Source organism: Vanessa cardui, chromosome 15 (genome assembly GCF_905220365.1).
Source record: "Vanessa cardui chromosome 15, ilVanCard2.1, whole genome shotgun sequence".
NCBI classification, from domain to species: Eukaryota; Metazoa; Arthropoda; class Insecta; order Lepidoptera; family Nymphalidae; genus Vanessa; species Vanessa cardui.
In genome coordinates this window covers 12,232,106-12,252,102 of record NC_061137.1, presented here as the reverse complement: position 1 = coordinate 12,252,102, position 19,997 = coordinate 12,232,106, and the positions used below count along the sequence as shown (strand labels likewise).

Here is a 19,997-nt window from a genome sequence, read left to right as displayed (position 1 = left end):
TAAATTTGTTTCAGTGTATATCGTCGTGTGTGATCAAACTGCGGGTGAAGAGACGGAGCGAAACAAAACTACGTAAGTTACACACACATCATTTATAAATATCGTCATCCTCCTGCCCTTATCCCAATTTTATTGGGGGTCGGCACAAGTAACATTCTTTCTAACCATATCTTCTTTCACACAATCCATCCATCGTTTCTTTAATTATAATTAAATTCCATTTTTTTTTAAATAAAAGTAAAGTAACATCCTGTAAATTACTGCTGGGCTAAGGCTCCTCTTCCATTAAGGAGAGGATTTGGCACATATTCCACCACACTGTTCTAAAGCGGGTTGGTGGAATGCACATGTGGCAGAATTTCGATGAAATTAGACACATGCAGGTTTCCTCACGATGTTTTCCTTCACCGCCGAGCACGAGATGAATTATAAACACAAATTTAACACATATATATATATATATATATATATATATATATATATATATATATATAATGGTGCTTGCCTGGGTTTCAACCCGAAATTATGGGTTAAGATGCACGCGTTCTAACCACTAGGCCATCTCAGCTCAAATAATAGCGATTTTAAATAATAGTAATTATTAAATGAATGTAGGCACTTATTTAACTTATGGTATGGAACATGCTTGTGATAAATTTTGTGGCAATAGAGCCTTGTTAGTAGTTAGAACGCGTGCCTCTTAACCAATGATTGTGGGTTCAAATCCAAGCAAGCAGGATTTTCATTTGCCTAATTTGTGTTTATAATTTATTTCGTGGTGAAGTAAGTCGTGAGGAAACCTTTAATTATGTTACTTCAATGAAATTCTGCTATATGTGTATCTGCATTGGAGCGGCGTGGAATAAGCTCCAACTTTCTCCTCAAAGGGAGGGGAGGCCTTAGCCCAGCAGTGAGACATTTATAGGCCGTTACTTCACTTTTTTTATTTACGAGTCAAATGTTTGTATGAGTTGGTATTTGTGTGTGGGCTTCTATTTTCGTTATTATGTCGGTTTTTTTAAGGTATAGGTTGTCGGACGAGCGTATGGGCCACCTGATGGTAAGTGGTCACCATCACCCATAGACAATGACGCTGTAAGAAATATTAACTATTCTTTACACGTCAATGTGCCACCAACCTTGGGAACTAAGATGTTATGTCCCTTGTGCCTATAGTTAGCTCATTCACCCTTCAAGCCGGAACACAACAATATTGAGTACTGTTATTTGGCGGAAGAATAACTAGCAATCCATCCATTGTTTCTTTAATTATAATTAAATAATAGTAATTGTTAAATTAATGACGGCACTTACTTAACTTATGGTATGGAACACGCTTGTGATAAATTTTGTGGCAATAGAAGCCTTGATGACCAGTAGTTCGAACGCGTGCCTCTTAACCAATGATTGTGCGTTCAAACACAAGTAAGCAGGATTTTCGTGTGCCTAATTTATGTTTATAATTTATTTCGTGGTGAAATAAATTATAAGGTGTAAAACATCGTGAGGAAACCTTTAATGTTATGTTACTTCAATGAAATTCTGTGTGTATCTATCTGCATTGGAGCAGTGTGGAATAAGCTCCAACTTTCTCCTCAAAGGGAGTGGAGATCTTAGCCCAGCAGTGAGACATTCATAGGCTGTTACTTTATTTTTTTTATTTATGAGTTAAATGTTTGTATGAGTTGGTATTAATGTGTGGACTTCTATTTTCGATCTTATGTAGGTGAATTAATTTATCTCATAAGGGATGTTTTATACAGTCGATACACACTTATCACAATGACTTTAAATTATTTAGATTAAGTTTTATTTTTAACTTGAAAAAACAACTTTGTCTGTACCACCATCGACTTTATTACGTAATTAAGATTACCATACTAATATAATTCTTAGTGAAATCAAATATAATTACTACTAATCTTATAACTAATTAACTACTAGTAATGTTATAAACACCTAAAGAATACGACGATATATTACAAAATGCATTATACAGTTTTTCTACTTTGCAATCGGGTAATGACGAGTGATTTTTTATTATCACAGGTGTAATTTTAAGTAAAATTATTACACAACGATTGCTAAGCCCGTCCAATAATACGATTGCATAGCGCTTTTCCCATTTAATGTGATTAAGAACTGAGAATGGCTTCCTCAAAGCAACGAACATTGCTCTATAACTAGAACAAACAAGAAACACCTTTAATACAACATCATAAAGCTTATAATAGAATAACAGTAAATAATCGGAAAATTGGATACAGTGCGCTATCCAAATCAAATGCAAGTGAAACAAAGAAATTTATTTTATGCGACAGGGTTCTAAAGTCGGTGACGAATCGTTTTATTGCAACTCTGTCAAAGTACTGGAACGAGTTAAGTATAGTACGACCTGTCTACGTTACCGCTGGACACAGCCTTTGAGGTTACGTCGCAGTGTTGCCTGTTCATTTGTATTAGCCTTTTTTAAGGCATTATTTACAACATTCTTAGCAATACATTGATTATTGATGTTTAATATAATTTTATTTTTATAAATGTAAACAATTTCTTTTTTTTTTTAATTCTAATTATAATCTGCTTTAATTAAATAGTTTGTATTAGAATATTTTATAATTAGAATCTATCGAGAAAAAATACAGTAGTCACTTTTTGCATTTAATAATTTACTTGTATATTATTTATTGCAAGCATTAATATATCTAGTCTTGAATCGAGATATTTCTACAACTTGATCCAACTTTTCATAAGTTCTTAGACAATATTCCAACCACAAATAAATAAAATTGATTTGTCTGTCTAAAATATTAAAATAATATAAATATAAATTTAACATACTCAAACAAAAATAGAATTTATAAACAATTATGCTTGTTCCTTTGTTTGATTTTCTAAAAAGAATGAACCGATTTTGATAAGACTTTTGCTAATAGATAATTTATATTTTAACGAACTTAGACTTCTCGTTTCAAAAACAAGAATTACAGGTCCACGAGACAGACATTAAAATTACTCACTATTTATCGTTTACTCGATGTCATACATATTCAATGCCATACAGCAGCTCTCTAAACAAAAAGCGAAATCGTTGCGAAAATATGCTTGAAATTTGAGAGGTATGTTTTGTAATTATCGGTAAAGTACTTCATAAATGTTATTTCAAACTTAAATTTTTATCGTCTCAATAATATAAGTTTCAATTTTATATATTCTTATTCTTATTGGAATCTTGTAACATTTATTCATTTGAAGATTCCATATTAAGATTTTATAGTAACATAATCAATAAATACCATCAATTATAAGAATTTTATTCCAAATCATAAACCTATCAATTATTAGTTGTTTATTATAAAAAGTTGAAATAAATATTAAAAAGCAAAAATTCAATAATGTATTTTAATGAAGTGTAGGTTGAATTAAATATTTACTAATGCGGCAACACCATTCAAAAACCTGTGTGAGCAAGACGGAAAACACTGTCGAGTCACCGCGACGTAGCTAGCCGGTGTAATTTAGTGTTTGTTAAATAATATAGAAAAATTAACCGAGTTTAGCTACGAAAAATATAGTTCACGGTAATGGTGGTGCTCGGTGGTGAAGTGGTGAAGTGGTAGAAAGTGAGTGGTCAGGCCGGGGTGAGTGAACTGAGGTCGGGCGGCACCAGCGCTGCGTTTGGTGTTAGTGCTTTGACAGTTATAAAGTTCTTTTTTATAATACTTGGTAAGCAGTATATTTATATTCTATACATTATATAAAAATATTTCAATATCTATCAAAGAAAATCATATTATCTAAAGTATTTTAATGACGCATTTTGTTTTATATCTCCTATTAATCTTAAAATACACTTATAAGTATTTTATACTAAGAATTTTTCTATGTAAAACAAATGTATTTACAGTAAATGTTATCTGAAATATTAAAACAAGTATATATGAAAATAAATAAAAACACATCCATTCAAATCAACTAAAAAAAAAATACCCATAATTGCGGATGCCAAAATCGAATTACCGATACATAGGAACCGGCTTATAAAAAATAATAATCATATCGCAAAAACCAGTCAACCTTGGCGGCGAACAGAGTTAGCGGGCTTCATATGGTTTAAATTTTTCTTCAACACGAACTCGCTTGACAACTTTTCTATATAGTAAAAGTAACTTTTGAGATCCCAGTGCGAGACAGTCTATCCCATAAAAATTCTTTTTGAAAGGTCAACGAGCAGTACGAACGAGATCTTAGATTTCTGTGAAGGTCCTCTAGAAGTATGCATTACGCGCCAGACGTCAGAAGTACCAAGAATTAATGTTCTCTTAAGAAAACGTATAAAAATATAAGTTTATTTATTTACTCTGGAAGACATCCTTCTCAAATAATTATCAGGATAACTATTATGTTGCGAAGACGAGATTGTCCAGTGGTTAAAGTACTTGTAAGTGAAGATAGCAGATACAAACCAATAAAAAATGTTCTACAATTCGTAGTATAGGTATATTGTAAATATATATTTTGTATCTAAGAGGTGTATGATATAATGCTATGCCACGTCATTGTAATGATAATAATGAGAAAAAAACAGATAGATAGTCCTTTGGTTAGTACTCATGAAACCAATAGGATTCAATACGGGTTTCAGGCACGACTTCTGAACTTCCTTACTGAACTAATGTTTGCCTTTATCTCTTGCTCGGTGGTAAAGATACCATGATCCCAAAATGTGACGAAAGAACACACGTGTATCTTCAACTATACTAGTAGAATCCTAAATCAACTCTAATACCTTTTCCCAGTAGGACGTTTATATAATATTACTTTAAATCAAGGCAATCAGGATACTCCATAATTATACGGTTTACGATTTAAATTTGAAATCGATACCCATCGTTAATTCAATGTATTTAATGAACGATATAGTCAAATTTAAACATTAATTACCGTAACTCGATTCATTTAAATCGAATAAAGCAATTGTAACCGTGATCTAAAAATTACTTGGTATGTTTATTTTGAATCATGACAGCTGATGGATAAAATATCATAATGATCGGATACTATAGAATAGTCTCCTATAGTTCTCTCTCAAGAAACGAAGACAGTTTTCTGGAAATCGTATTGGTTTAAAAAAACATAATACATTAAAGTTTCTATAGATATGTTGTAATATAATGTCGCGGTTCCAAAATTTCAACTCTACGAAAGTAAAGTCCGTAATCGATGTCTGAAGAGAATATCTAATTTATTACAAATTGCGTCAATAATCTTAATTGATGTAGATAATATTGTGAGGGTATTATATATAACCATTGTCCGTAAAAACTTAAAATTTTCAGTCAAAAGACCTTTTAGAAACTCAAACCATGCTGTATAATTGCGTGCAATATAAATTTTATTTCTTATTATAAGGGCTGCGAGGAAAACTACATTTGCGTATATAGTCAAAAAATCTGACTGACCATTTCATTTACTTCAATATGACACCAGATATGCCAGATATGGATTTATGAGGTTCACTTGTTCAAACCTGGGCCGGGAGTAAACTTATTAAAATATTCTTAAGACTCTAGTATTAGTGCTAGTTAATGTGATGGGTGATTTAACAGTGCGTTTTCCGCAATAAAGATTTCTTCCAACATTTCTCGTAAACAGCTAATTCCTAACTTTAAGGCTTCAAGCGTTTCCTGATTCTAATCTCATTAGTCGTAAGGCTTATTTTCCCGTTGTATATAACGTTACATATAGCAATATTATATTGAGTTGAAGCGATTTCTTTCGTCGATCTTCGGGCGTTTATCAAATGCTTATATAACTGTTATTCATTTTGGTGTTTTATGCAAAATAGTAGTTGTAGTACCACTGACTATACACATAAAAAAATATTAAAACCTCCATGGTTTCAAACTTATTTCCTAAAGATACTTAGATTTTAGGGACTAAAAGAATGGGCAATAATAGTTGGTATCGCATAGCATTTTTTAAGCACAATTTCCATCTAAATTTAAATCTTTCATTATTTAATATTAAATAAGTCCTAAAAAAACGAACACTTCCCTATCTTTCGTATTATTATTTAATTTATTAAGATGTTGTGTTGTAGTCTTTGGATTTGAATACACAGCTTCAGTGACGATTCACACATTCTTACCACTGGGCATTCTCAGCTCTTGTCTTAATTATCATTGACAAGGAAGTTTCAAGCAAGGAAGTTCCGTCTTCGCACGGGGACAATAAGTGTCTATATAAAACATTTAGATTGAATATAAATAAAACCTCGATTTTTTCCCGGCTAGGATATTTGAAGCTCTCACGTGAATATGATCATTACACAAACGTCATAACTTTTAATATCATATTATATATTCGTCAATTAGACACGTCGATTTACAAACACTTATTTTCTCGGGTGGGACTGACGTGAGAATCTATAGCGACGAATAGCGTCGAATGGCGCGATAGGGAGCTAATTCTATTAGTTGAATACATAGGCAGTAATCGGTTTTATTAAATTTGCCGATGCTACCGAAGTTGTGTCGTACTATACCTACCTGATGTATACTTGATTACGACGTCTACGAATTATAGAATAATTTTCTCGTATCTTCAATCTTGACTAATGTACTGGGTAAGTCATAATCCGTTGATCACATACGATGCAGTCATGCTATTGTCATTACACCGATTCGTCATATAACTGCTCACGAGCACCGTTGAATTGTTCCATGTGTGAATATTGTCTTACGTTTTGTATGTGTGTGTGACGATTATTGTACAGTTACAATTATTTAACAAAATAGCTTCTATTTCATTCATATTGTCTTAGTTTTAAATTAATCACACGGTTTTTTGAAAGCAAAGATGGTACAAAATGAGAAATTATATTCGTTTATTTCTGACAGTTGTAAGTATTTCAAAAAAATCAAAAACAAAATGCTCTTTATTGTACACCAGTAAATAAATCACATAAACACGATTAGGGAAGATGTACAAGAGGTGTATTGTGTACTACAAACAGTTCTAATTAATATAAATTTATTTATAATACTATTTCACTTAATTACTTACCTATGTGCACTTTAATTTGGCTTCGAAGTTAGGATATATAAAACGCCCTTTATTCGCAAATCCATAATAATTTGTATCATAGATTATTTTGATAATCTCTATAGTATCTTAATTCAGAACCGTTGATAGCTTTACATAATCCAGTAACATAAGGTTTCAAAGTACTGTTGATAACATATGTACTTAATAAATAATATTTATAGTACTCTACTTCTCGCTTTGAATTTGTTAACTAACATTCTGCAGTACCTGCACTAAAATATTCTATCTATTATCATGTTATATCATGATACTTGCAAGCAGTGCTTTAGTGATCTCCTCTTCCCTATCATCGACCATTATCCCCAACATTTGGCGACTTGGTGACCAACATCCAAAGACAATCCCAATAAGAAATATTATGGAAGGCCATACATCGTCAGTGCGCTACCAACATTGGAAACTAAGATGTTATGTTCCTTGTGCCTGCAACAAAACTAAGACATCATCATCACGATCAGGCTGTATTAATCCATTTCTGGACATAGGTCTCTTCCAAGGCGCACCATTGAGCCCAATCTACAACCCTTCTCATCTTAATTCTAGTAGTATAGTACTAAGAATTAGTGTTTATATTTCTAACGTGTTTAATAATTTTGGATAATAACTCGCATTGATGCCAGCGATGATTAGAATCGAAGAGTTTCGAGTTCAGAGAATCAGCAATGAAATTATAAGTAATTTTAAAACTAATTTCAGTACACGATACAAATGTATTGATATTCTATTATAATCGATCAAGCAAAAACACCAAATTCATTTAATATAACAACACTTGATTATTAAAACACGGCACAAAAAGTCTTAACTTAAATTGAATGTACTCTTGAGTCTAGACACATCATTTCGGTACACTTATACCACCCTACCGCCGGTGTACCGTTCTATCATCGTTGGAATGTAAAACGTACCACACGCGCCTTTAAAAAATGACCCGAAATAACCTTTAATTATATGACGTTAAGTGTCAAATTCAAATAAGACACCAAGCTGAGGTCTACAAGGAACTGGTTCCGCATTTAGCGGGCACTAAGTGACCAACATTTCTTTTGAGTGCACGCCAATTTCAACCGTAAAACTATTACATAATGTTCTCTTTGCGTTTTTAAATAGATAAGATCTCTTTCCGATGCTGAGATAGCCACTAGACTATCATCGTTTATGATGCCTTGAAGGAATTTATACCCTATTTTATTAGTGTTAAAGTTTATATTTCGTTTATAAATACATGTGTAGCGATTGTTGTATCGAGAGTGTATTAAAAAATGGCTGTAAGAGCGTGTTATGTTTGCGGTATCAGTTTTAAGTGTCGTTCTTATTTTAATTTTTATTAATACGGTCAGTGAAATCAGTTTATTTTTTGTTACTTTTTTATTTCGAACGTGACACAATTTTACGAACTAATCACATTGCGTGAAAAACTAATATTTTTGTTTAATATTGACATCGGTTATGGTAATTGCTTGTCTGATAAAAGGATTGAGTATCTGCCTATTGCGTAAAAACTAAAATTGAGCTGTAAATATTTTTTGATTGGTTTGATCGTGTCGTGTGTGTTCGATGTTTCATCGTGTTCATAATAGTTACTAAAAGTATAGGATTAATTTTATACTAATACTAGCGACCCAGCACGGCTGCAATACTAAATAAATATATTACAGAATTTGTTACATCACATAACAAACAAACTTCTAAAATTATTAGTATTTCTTTACTATATTGTTCATGTATTATACAAAAACCTTCCTCTCGAATCACTCTATCTATTAAAAAACCACCGCATCGAAATCCTTTGCGTTGTTTTAAATTTAAGCATACATAAGGACATAGGGACAGAGAAAGCGATTTAGGCTTTTATACTATGTAGTGATTTTAATAATTTTGTAATTTAAATTGTTATTTACTTGGACACTAGGAATCGTTTAATATACTATAATAAAATACTTTTCTGTGTTCTTAAAATGTTTTCAATTACAATGTGACAAGTACTCGGCAAGATTTCTGCATCTGTTCCGATCTACCAGCAAAAATTTTTAAGAGTCTTTCTGGGGTACCTCACTAGTGGTTCCAGACTTTACATCATTTTGTACCCTTGCCGTTTTTGTAGCCTCTATACTTTAAAACAAAGCCTTTGATCGGTGATCACTTACCATAAGATTTACATATAAATTAACATTTGTTTGATTTCCTGTCCAAAATGAGAACTAAGAAATATAGACAATGACTATAGTTCTTTTTTTAAATTAAATGCAATTATCAAAGTTTAAACTTGTTCAAAGGAGGTTTGCTTAAGTCACCACAGAAAAATAAGTTAATGTAGGTCGAGGAAATGAAGTAATTAACTCGAGTTACAAGTTATTTTTTATCAACTCCCGTAACTTTCAATCGAGCCGAGAACTGAAATTCGAACTTTTCAATTTACAATTCTTTAATTACTCCGGTGCAATAAGGCGCTCTACAATCAGCAGTAACAGGGTGATGTAAGATTCCACTTATATAGGAAACACAGAGATAAACATAGTAATATATAATACAGAGATTTTGAAATAAAAGTAACACTATTTTATTTCATGGGAATCGGATAATGATTTTTGAAATTAGAATACGTTAAACTAGAAACGGGGTCATTATGATTCCTTTTTAGGAAAAAATTTAATGAATCATATTAACCTTGTATTAAAAGAGATAAGAGAGATAAGAATGACCGTCCTCTCTAGTACTACAACAACAACAAGAACAGCATGTAAATTTTCCACTGCTGGGCTAAGGACTCCTCTCCCTTTGAGGAGAAGTTTCGGAACATATGCCACCTCGCTGTTCCAATTCGGGTTGTTGGAATACACATGTGGCAGAATTTCTATGAAATTAGACACATGCAGGTTTTCTCACGATGTTTTCCTTAATCACGGAGCACGAGATGAATTATAAACACAACCTTGACCTGAACCCGAATATTCAGTGGTGCTTGCCTGGGTTTGAACCCGTAACCATCGGTTAAGATGTACGCCTTCTAACCACTGGGCCATCTCGGCTCTCCGATACTACTAGTAAATAATCCCTAAGACAAGAGATTCCAAAGCGATTCGTGTTCGGTAATAAAGCCTGCCTGTCCACAATTGGGCTATTCTATCTGGATTTCACCCAGCGCGTTTAACAATGACAATCGTTTTTATAGCCGTTCGTAATGGCTAATAAAATTTATCTACCAGATTACGTGATTCTGTTCATTATACCGAAATTATGTTAAGCTTAAATTATTTATATATTTACATAGAGATTCGCCTAGATAGCCTCATCGCCTTTTGAGGATAAGGTTTGGAATATATTCCATCACGCTGTTCCAACGCGGTTATGTGGAATACACATGTGGCAAAATTATTACTAAATTAAACACACGCAGATTTCCTCATGATGCAATAAATGTGATAAACACAAATTAAATTTGAATTATAAGCACATTTTAGTAGTGCTTGCCTGGGTTTGAACCTGCAACCATCGGTTAAGTTGAATGCGTTCTAACCACTGGGCCATCTCGGCTCTTCAAAATGGGAGGAGAGTTGTTAGCCCAGCAGTGGGAAATTTATAGACTGTTACTTTACTTTTTACTTTTTTTTTAAATAATAATTAAGCAAGCAAATTCTATGTTAATATCGATCTCCTAATAACAGCTCCTGACTACATTATGTTTTTAGAAGTATGACTCAATACCGGTTCGTCTAGGCCTCGAAACAACTACGAACTTATCATATAGTTAATATATTTAAAGATATATAAAATATAGTACCGTTGTTACCAAATAGGTAAGAATGAGGTAATTACAGATATTATCTATACCTCTGAACTAATATTATAAACGTGAAAGTAACTCTGTCGTTCTTTCATTACAAAACCGCTGAACCGAATTCGATAGGATTTGTTACGAAGTAAATTTGAATTCCAAGGAAGGACGTAGGCTACTTTTTTTTGCCTAACACGTGATAACCAAACCTCTAAAACGCGAGCAAAACAAAGGGCTATACCTAACTAGTAGATTATCTTCTATAAATATTTATTTATGTAATGGTTATATTATTTAAAAGGAATATTGGTTCAAAAAGGTCCTAAAGTTTGGAATTGAAAGTAAGCATACTTTACGCAAACCCTTGTTAGATATCACATACTGGTAAGATTTTCAGCAGTTACATGCAATGTTTTGTTTTGAAGGAGTGACTTGTGAGCTAGTTAAATTATTGGCACGAGGGACATAACATCTTAGATGATGATGATGGGAGGTCATAGTCGTATCATAATCAGATTTATCGACAATCCAATTTTGAAATTTAAAAAAAACATTCGATTTTTTTTAATGCATTTACAATTGATTCAGGCTGGTGTAGTTATATTTACATGAAAGTAAATTGTTTAATAAAGTGACAAGTATCACAGTGACAAACACCTAATAGAAAAATATATAAACACACACACAGCGGTGTTCTTCCAGGTAGGAAATTGTCGTTCTATTTCAACTTATTTACACAATAAATAAATAAAAAATAAATAAATATGAGACAACATCACTTACATTACTCTGATCCCAATGTTACATTTTGAAGAAATTCTGTTATGGAAATCAGAAGTAACGACGGTACCACAAACACCCAGACCCAAGACAACATAGAAAACTAATGGTAATCTACATCGACTCGGTCGGGAATCGAACCCGGGACCTCAGAGTGGCGTACCCATGAAAACCGGTGTACACACCACTCAACCATGGAGGTCGTAAAACCTTAATAAATTATATATATATACCTTCCTCGTGAATCCCTCTGTCAATAAGTTAAAACAGCATAAAAATCCGTTTAGTAGTTTTGGAGTTTACCGCAAACATACAAACAGACAGAGCCGTGGGACTTATAATACGTAGTGATTATATAGCAAAATCGAGTTTGCTCTTACCGGTTGTATGAACACGTGTTTTCTTTCTAAAAATAGCATACGTCACTATCTATCTTTTAAATTAATAGTGGATAATCATTGGTTGCACTTGAAAGGCTTCGACTGTATTGAAGCCTTATGGCACAACACATCGTTACACCCAATGACGCCGCTTTGGTTCATCGAATGGATCGGCTTAATTATTGACTATAAATTCAAACCTGGACAATTACATAAATCATATTTTTCTGATCGAATTTCAATACCAACACAATTTAGTAAAGGAGTAGTAAAATGAAGCGTCAATAGTGCAATGTTGTACGGGCCGCCTAGCGATGTAAAAGTCGCAGGTTCGATTCTGACCTCATAGGCTTTTCTCATGACCACTCCTAAAACAAGTGCTAAGCTTGAAAGCTGGGGTAATTAGGAATACATATTTGTATTTTCTTAATTAATTTGGGATAATGCTTTCTAGGGTCACTTAAATTACGAACAACTTTTTTGTGGTATATATAGGCGGAAGGGCAAATGGACAATCTCATGATAAGTGGTCACCACCATGGACCTTACATCGCTCATGTGCCACTAAGTTTGACAACTAAGATGTCACGTCCGCAAGAAGAGTTGGAAGAGTGCTTCCAAAATCCAACCAGAACACAACAACATTGTGCTGTGTTGCTGTGTTCTGGTTAGCGGTACAATGGTAGTATAATAGTGGTACCTACTCAAAAGATCTGTTCTAAGCCCTACCATCAAGTATATAACATGTTTATGATAAATAATGTGTGATATCAGGAAGTACTCAAAACGTATTTATATAATAAGTTAGTACAGTTTTTCACAATAATTCTTATGTTCCTTATGTATTTTAATGACTAATTTTTACTTTTATTTCACCGCACTTTACCATTATTTAATCATAAACCACGAGGCATGCCACAATCGTAAAAAAAAATCCATTAAAATTATTACAAGAGTAACTTCAGCGGTATTTGCCGCAGTCGAGACACAAACGGAATATTAAATTGAGATAATCTATTCATTAACGGCGCACTTGTGGTACATTCCCATATTTAATCTTACCGATATGCGCATCAAGATGTTAGCTATACATATACTATGTGTCGCATTTGCGGCTAAAAAAAACGCAACAAATGTATTTTTTTCTTTTTGTTTAGTCGAGACCAAATGCAAAGGTCTTGAAGGATCGGCTCATTTGAATTAATCTACTAATTCTATAAAAAAATAAACTAATACAAATTCAAAATTTTATTGATGTTTGTTTTAGGTACTTTCGAATCATAAAATAACAAGATAATTTAAATTAAATTGTTTAAAAAAATAGACAATAAATATTATCATTCAAATATTTCAATAAAAAGCTTGGGTTAAGGCTCGCTTCCAATACAGGACTGATTCATAATATTTTGTAAATATTAACACTAATCTAAATCTAGTTATTTAAAAGCAATACGAGCTTCTTGCCGTTACTCAAAATGTCTGTTTTCCAAAAGAGTGGTAAAGTTAAGAAATATCGTCGAATCAAAATGCATTATTGTAAAGTTGTCTTGAATAAATTACATATCACAGTAATTAAATTCTATTTATGTAATTGTTTAAAATGTTTGTATGATTGCAGTTAAAAAAAGCCTGTTCCGATGAAATTAAAACGTTAAACAGTCAACATCCCGTGTATAAGAGCACTTACTTAGTATTCCACGTGAGGGCGTTACAATACCTACATTAGTCAACGCTTGGCCCATTCGCATATTTGAACATGCACGCAATTCTGATTGCTATCGCATACTATAAAGGATAATAATTGCTTGCACATATTTAATCATCCATTGCTTAACTTCCGACAACTATTTCTATATATGCTATTCAAATTTTAATCTTATTGTTGTAGGTATAAAGTTGATTATACGTTATTAGGGCGGTCTTTTGCAGAGACTTGAGTCATGGCTCAGACAGTTTAAGAATTTAGGATTGCTGATTGAATATGAATTATAAAATACATTATGTACTCAGTATGTTTCATTGTAATGGCGACATAGTTTTATCAAAGATTCATGTCAAATATATTTTAATAACTGTTTCGCGGCGCCTCATTACCCTTTATTGATATTGGATTCTCTGATGTTAAGTAACCTATAGAACTAAGCTATATAATGCAGTTATGATATTTCAAACTCTATTCGTAGTTCCAGAGATTAGAGTGTTAAAACAAATAAAGTTCTTTAGTTTTGTTATATTAGTACATCGCATGTAACCGACAAATAACTCACTGCCTTTCCACTAATTAAATAACTTAGTGCATATTTTTAATAAAAAACATTTTTTTCTTCCGTATTGTCTAATGCTGAGGAAAATCATTTATGTATCAATAATTTTATAGCATAAGATATTGACAAAGTTAAAAATATCTACGAACTGATTTTAGAATACCATTTTGGAATTGGTAATTATGTCCAGAAAGTTTTTTTTTTATGGTATAGGTTGGCGGTCGAGCATATGGGCCACCTGATAGAAAGTGGTCACCATCACCCACAGGCAATGACGGTGTAAGAAATATTAACTATTCCTTACATCGTCAATGTGCCACCAACCTTGGGAACTAAGATGACATGTCCGTTGTGCCTGTAGTTACACTGGCTCACTCACCCTTCATACCGGATCACAACAATAATGCGTACTGTTGTTTGGCGGCAGAATATTTGATGAGTGGGTGGTACCTACCCAGGTGGGCTTGCACAAAGCCCTACCACCAAGTTCCAAAAAATACTACCTTTGCGTTTATCGGATACCTCAAATACACTAATGAATTACTTCATTCAAGAGATGTTTTTTGATGATTAACATCTTTCCTCTCTCTCTCTTTTCTGTAACCTGTAGGAGTTTTTTGAAAAGAGACATACTCTCTGTTACCCCTTGTATAACCCCTTTTCGTTTCCAAATGTAAACAATTTCCTGAACACTTTTGTATCGTAATTTTGAAAGATAAATTAATGCTATTAAAATTTTATGGTCTAAATTATTTCAAGATGAAAGGGTGTTTGGTAGTTAATCACCTTACACCAAAAATATCATATTATATATCTTTGTACTGACCCAATACCATGTTTATCAAGGGTAAAAATAAATTTCCTTAAAGTAATGATCTGATGTAAGTTCTTTATGACACATTGTATTAAAATGATCTATAGTTATAATAGCTATGCTGTACGTTACGTAAGAGAAAGCAGGCGATACAGTTACATCAGCGACCGGCTGAAGACTGGATTAGTTACACAAGGCTATTGTTCTTTGGGGTCAATTAAATGTTGACTATATCTAATTATTGTGAACTTGTAAATAAAATACGTAATATATCTGAGAAGTTCTTTGTTGGAAAACATTTGACGTTAATTGGTCAAAGCAATCGCAAATGCACAACCAATTATCAACCTTGGAAACTAGTAAATTGAGTCTAAAACCTCACTCAACCTTCTTGTTCTTTGTTTCTTTTTAGACACAAGAATACTAAATACTGCTGTTGATGGCGATAACAATTATGACAGAGAGGTACCTACCCAGACCTACCTCGTTCAAGAAACAGCTACATTGGAACTATTTTCTTATGCTACCCCATCTCAATAGATATCACTCGTCAAAGATATAACATCATAGATCCCATGCTTGTCAGTAACCACATACAATATAGTAAGGATAGGATTATGCCTCTTCGATTTAAGTCTTGAAGTATGTTTTCTCCTGGTTTGACCTCAGTAATATTTCTCAAAGGAGATGAGTCAACTGCACATTACATATTATAACTCACGAGTGTATACGCAAATAGGTAAACTCTATTTGATGAGACGAATTAGAAATATATTGGATTATAAAAGTGAGGACAGAGGGTAAAGTTGACAAGACCTCTATAGAAATTAGACGAAACCAACGCGTGTGCTTATGGTAGGTATGAGAAACATAACTTACAGACTCAGAGCATATTTTAGCGACAGAAAAACCTATTAGCTATATTTTTTGGATACTAGATGGAGAACTAGGTGAAAGAACCAGTCTAGATGTGTTGTTAGCACTTCATAAGATGGCTCGTTTGGGACTCGGCTTTCTACGTATGTAAATTAAACAGCACACAGATATTGTGAAACGCAGCGTCTTCCTTCGCGGTGTTATTCTTCACTGTAGACTGTGAATTGCAAATAAATTCACGGAAACCATTACCGTGGCATTTCACTAGACTTTTAATGATATCTATATTCATATTATAAATATTAAAGTACATCTGTATGTCTGTTTGTCTCCCTTTCAATGCCAAACCAATGATCTGAATCTGATTAAATTTGACATAAGAGAATTTGAACTGCAAGAAAGGACATAGGGTACTTTTTTGTCTAACACATCCCTAAAACGTGAGTAAAACCTTGGGTAACAACCAGTCTTTTATATTATATCTCATCTCATCATACATTCTACCACGTCACAGCAATACTCATTGTTGTGTCTCGGTTTAAAGCGTGGGTGAGAACAAGCACGGCATTTGGTTCCTAAGTTTGGCGGCTCATTGATGATGAATAAATGGCTAATTTGTGCTCCAAAATCTATTTGCGATGGTGTCACTTACCATCAGTTGACCCATTTTATTTTTCATTCATCATCATCATTACATAGTATAAAACAAAATCGCTTACCACTGTCTATCCCTATGTATGCTTAGATCTTTTAAATTACACAACGGATTTTGAAACGGTTTTTTTATAGATAGTTTGATTCAAGAGGAAGTTTATATGTATACATTGACAATATAATAGAGAATGGCTGAAAAATAGTGAACAAACAGCATTGCAACTGCGTGAAGCCGGGGAGGGTCGCTAGTAATATGTATATTTAAATGATAACTGTACATATGTGTGGTATTTATTATATCATTGTAAGTTGAAACGAAAGTCGCGTTGATAATAGTTCTAGTACAGTACCATCAACGTACAAAATGACGTAATGCGAAATGACTAAATATTTAAATAGTCATTGCATGTAGGCGTTATTATTACTAGTATACATTTTAAGTATGAAAGTTATTTTATATTATAATAAATTTTATTTTTGTATTATTAATATATGCGGAAAGTATTTTGTTATAAAATGATTTTCTTACAGAGCTGCAAGTATTGTTACTGTCTGTAATTTTTCACTGCAGGCCTGTTACCTCATCATTTGTAGAGAAGACCTATGAACCTAAATCCTCAACAGTTTTAATCATCTTGTTGAAATGAATCACTACAATTACTATAAAAAATAGTAGAACAATGTAATATTTATAATTACACTAACTGTGCCCGCAATGCCCGCTTGTACGCGTTTGAATTTAACAAAAAAAAATTATTGTAGCCTAAGTTACTCCCTATTATATCAGTTATCTGCCAGTGAAACTCCCCTCAAAAAAATGTTATTTTGGTATAATATGTACCGTGTATAAATACATATGCATTGAGTAAAAAAGGGCTATTTTAATATTACAAACAAACACCCCAATTTTATTATATGCAAAGATTTTAATGTAATATTAACGCTAAATCCTAAGGTTATTTTAACACCAATCCGGTCAAGATGGCGTGTATTAATTATGGATAGTCCCGTTTTAACTGCGACCTTTCCACGGCTACGAAAATAGTTTCATTTCAATCAAAAAATACATTAAAATATCGAGATGGCCTCGCTGATATAAAACGAGGAAATAGCGGGTTTAAAATTTCACAATTATGTGCATTTAAAAATATTTTTATTCATCTGAAATGAAATACGGAATACGAAAAATAGATAAAACGAATAAACGCCTTTCACTTGACGCGACCGACTATGAAAATAGTTTACAAGCTCTGCAGGTTCCCGCGACTTTTAAGTTATATTTATTTTTCTTTTATCATCATATCATGCAGGTTTTACGGTGCCATGAGTAGGGCGCCAGTACGATTCTATTTCGATCCAATTTGTTTACTCCCATTATACTGTGTGAAGGAGCTAAGGTGGTAAGAACGCGTGCATCTTAACCGATGACTTCGGGTTCAAACCCAGGCAAGCACCACTATATATATGTGCTTAATTGTGTTTATAATTCGTCTCGTGCTCGGCGGTGAAGAAAAACATCGCGAGGAAACCTGCATGTGTCTAATTTAGTCGAAATTCTGCCACATGTGTATTCCACCAACCCGCATTGGAACAGAGTGGTGGAATATGATCCAAGCCTTCTCCTCAAAAGGAGAGGCCTTAGCCCAGCAGTTGGAAATATACAGGCTGTTACTTTTATACTGTTTACGACATAATCCCGATTATATTCTGAACCGAAACTGGGTCACGTTTATAGAATATAAGTAAATAAGAGTACAAAAAATATTAGTAGTAACCATTACGATTCGATTGCCATAAATTGACAATTTCTAACAATGTAACAAATAGTCAATCGGAATCAATTTCGCATCAATAATATAAGTCATGACTTTATAAAATAAAATAAAAAAAACATTTGTACGTTCAGCATTGTGCATGCTAGATGTGAAACCACTTAAATATAATGCTGTCTCTCTCTCTCTCTCTCTCTCTACTTCATATCTATTTTCTATTTCATCTTACGAAATGTGTTTCAACGTGATCCTTAAAACATTACTCTTGATTATTATCTACCGATTGTTGCTTAAGAAATGTCACTTTTGTATTAATTTCATTGAATATGAAACGAAAAAAAACTAAACGATAATGTCATTCTTTTCTTAAATAGCTTAATGAATCATTCTATAGAACCAAATAACGCAATCATCCATTGAGATTTACGAATCCTAACCACTGTGACGTAATCAAATGGAATTTTCTAATAATGAACAGTTTTTATAACTAACTGGCGTCCGGCCCGGCTACGCACGGGTACAATGCTGATATTAAATATTATACAGAATTTGATTATTTACAACACCACATTGGAAACTTCTAAAATAATCAGCATTTCTTTACTGTATTGTCTATTATACACAAAAATCACTCCATCTATTAAAAAAAACACATCACAATCCGTTAAGTAATTTTATAGATCTAAGCATACATAGGGACAAACAGCGGTAAGCGACTTTGTTTTTATACTATGTAATAATGAAGTGTGATGACATCGATCTGGACAACACTACTGTATTGCAGTATCTGAAGCAATACTAGCCAGTGTAATTACAGGAAGAAGAAACAATATCTTAATTCCTAAAGTCAGTGGCGCGTTTGTAAGGGATAATTAACACCATCGATCCAAACTATTTAATTAAACTACAAAAGTAATGGATCTCTTTAATCTATATTAATATTATAAATGTGAAAGTAACTCTGTTTGTCTGTCACGACAAAATTGAACCGAATATGATGAAATTTATGTATGAAGCAAACTTTAACTCCAAGACTAAGATAGGCTACTTTTTAGCCTGGCACATGACAACCGACATACTAAACGTGATCGAAGCCGTAGTATAAACATGTTGCGTTATTTTACATGTATTTTTTTCTTTTTAGTATCGGATATCGGGCACAACATAATTCAAGATGCGTTCCTCATCGCGGTCGAAGAGCAGGCGAGGCAGCGCTTGCAGCGGCTGTCGGCGCTCAAGCGGATCACTCCCGTGGATATGTCCAAGTTATCTGTAGAGGTATGTAAGAAATATAAAGGTGATTATTTATATGCTGTATCTGGGGGCCGTCATGATTAGACGGTATGTGTCTACCGTCATGATTCACACATAACAAATAATATGATCACAGGTCTCGTCAGTAACATTTACATATGATTCCAGGCAGCAAGCATTTAATTTTTGCTCATTGCCAAGTCTCTATAATTATAATATAAAGAAAACTATTGATACAATTACTAAATGTTTATTTATAACTAGCTTTTGCCCTCGACTTCGTTCGCGTGGACTTCAGGTTCATCCCGTCTAGTCAAG

General features: G+C 33.1%; 1 protein-coding gene across 4 annotated transcripts in view; it reads left to right on the top strand.

The window, feature by feature from the left end:
* LOC124535804 (protein PALS1) overlaps positions 1-19,997 on the top strand; it is a 186,687-nt gene that overhangs the window by 15,296 nt on the left and 151,394 nt on the right. For 2 of the 4 annotated variants that reach the window (XM_047112161.1, XM_047112160.1), the window contains exon 1: positions 19,570-19,703. In XM_047112161.1, coding sequence (XP_046968117.1) covers positions 19,683-19,703 — 21 coding nt within the window. In that variant the 5' untranslated portion in view covers positions 19,570-19,682. Of the gene's footprint in view, positions 1-14; positions 73-3,463; positions 3,727-19,568; positions 19,704-19,997 lie in introns of those variants that run through there. The other 2 variants (XM_047112158.1, XM_047112159.1) reach the window with 2 other exon arrangements.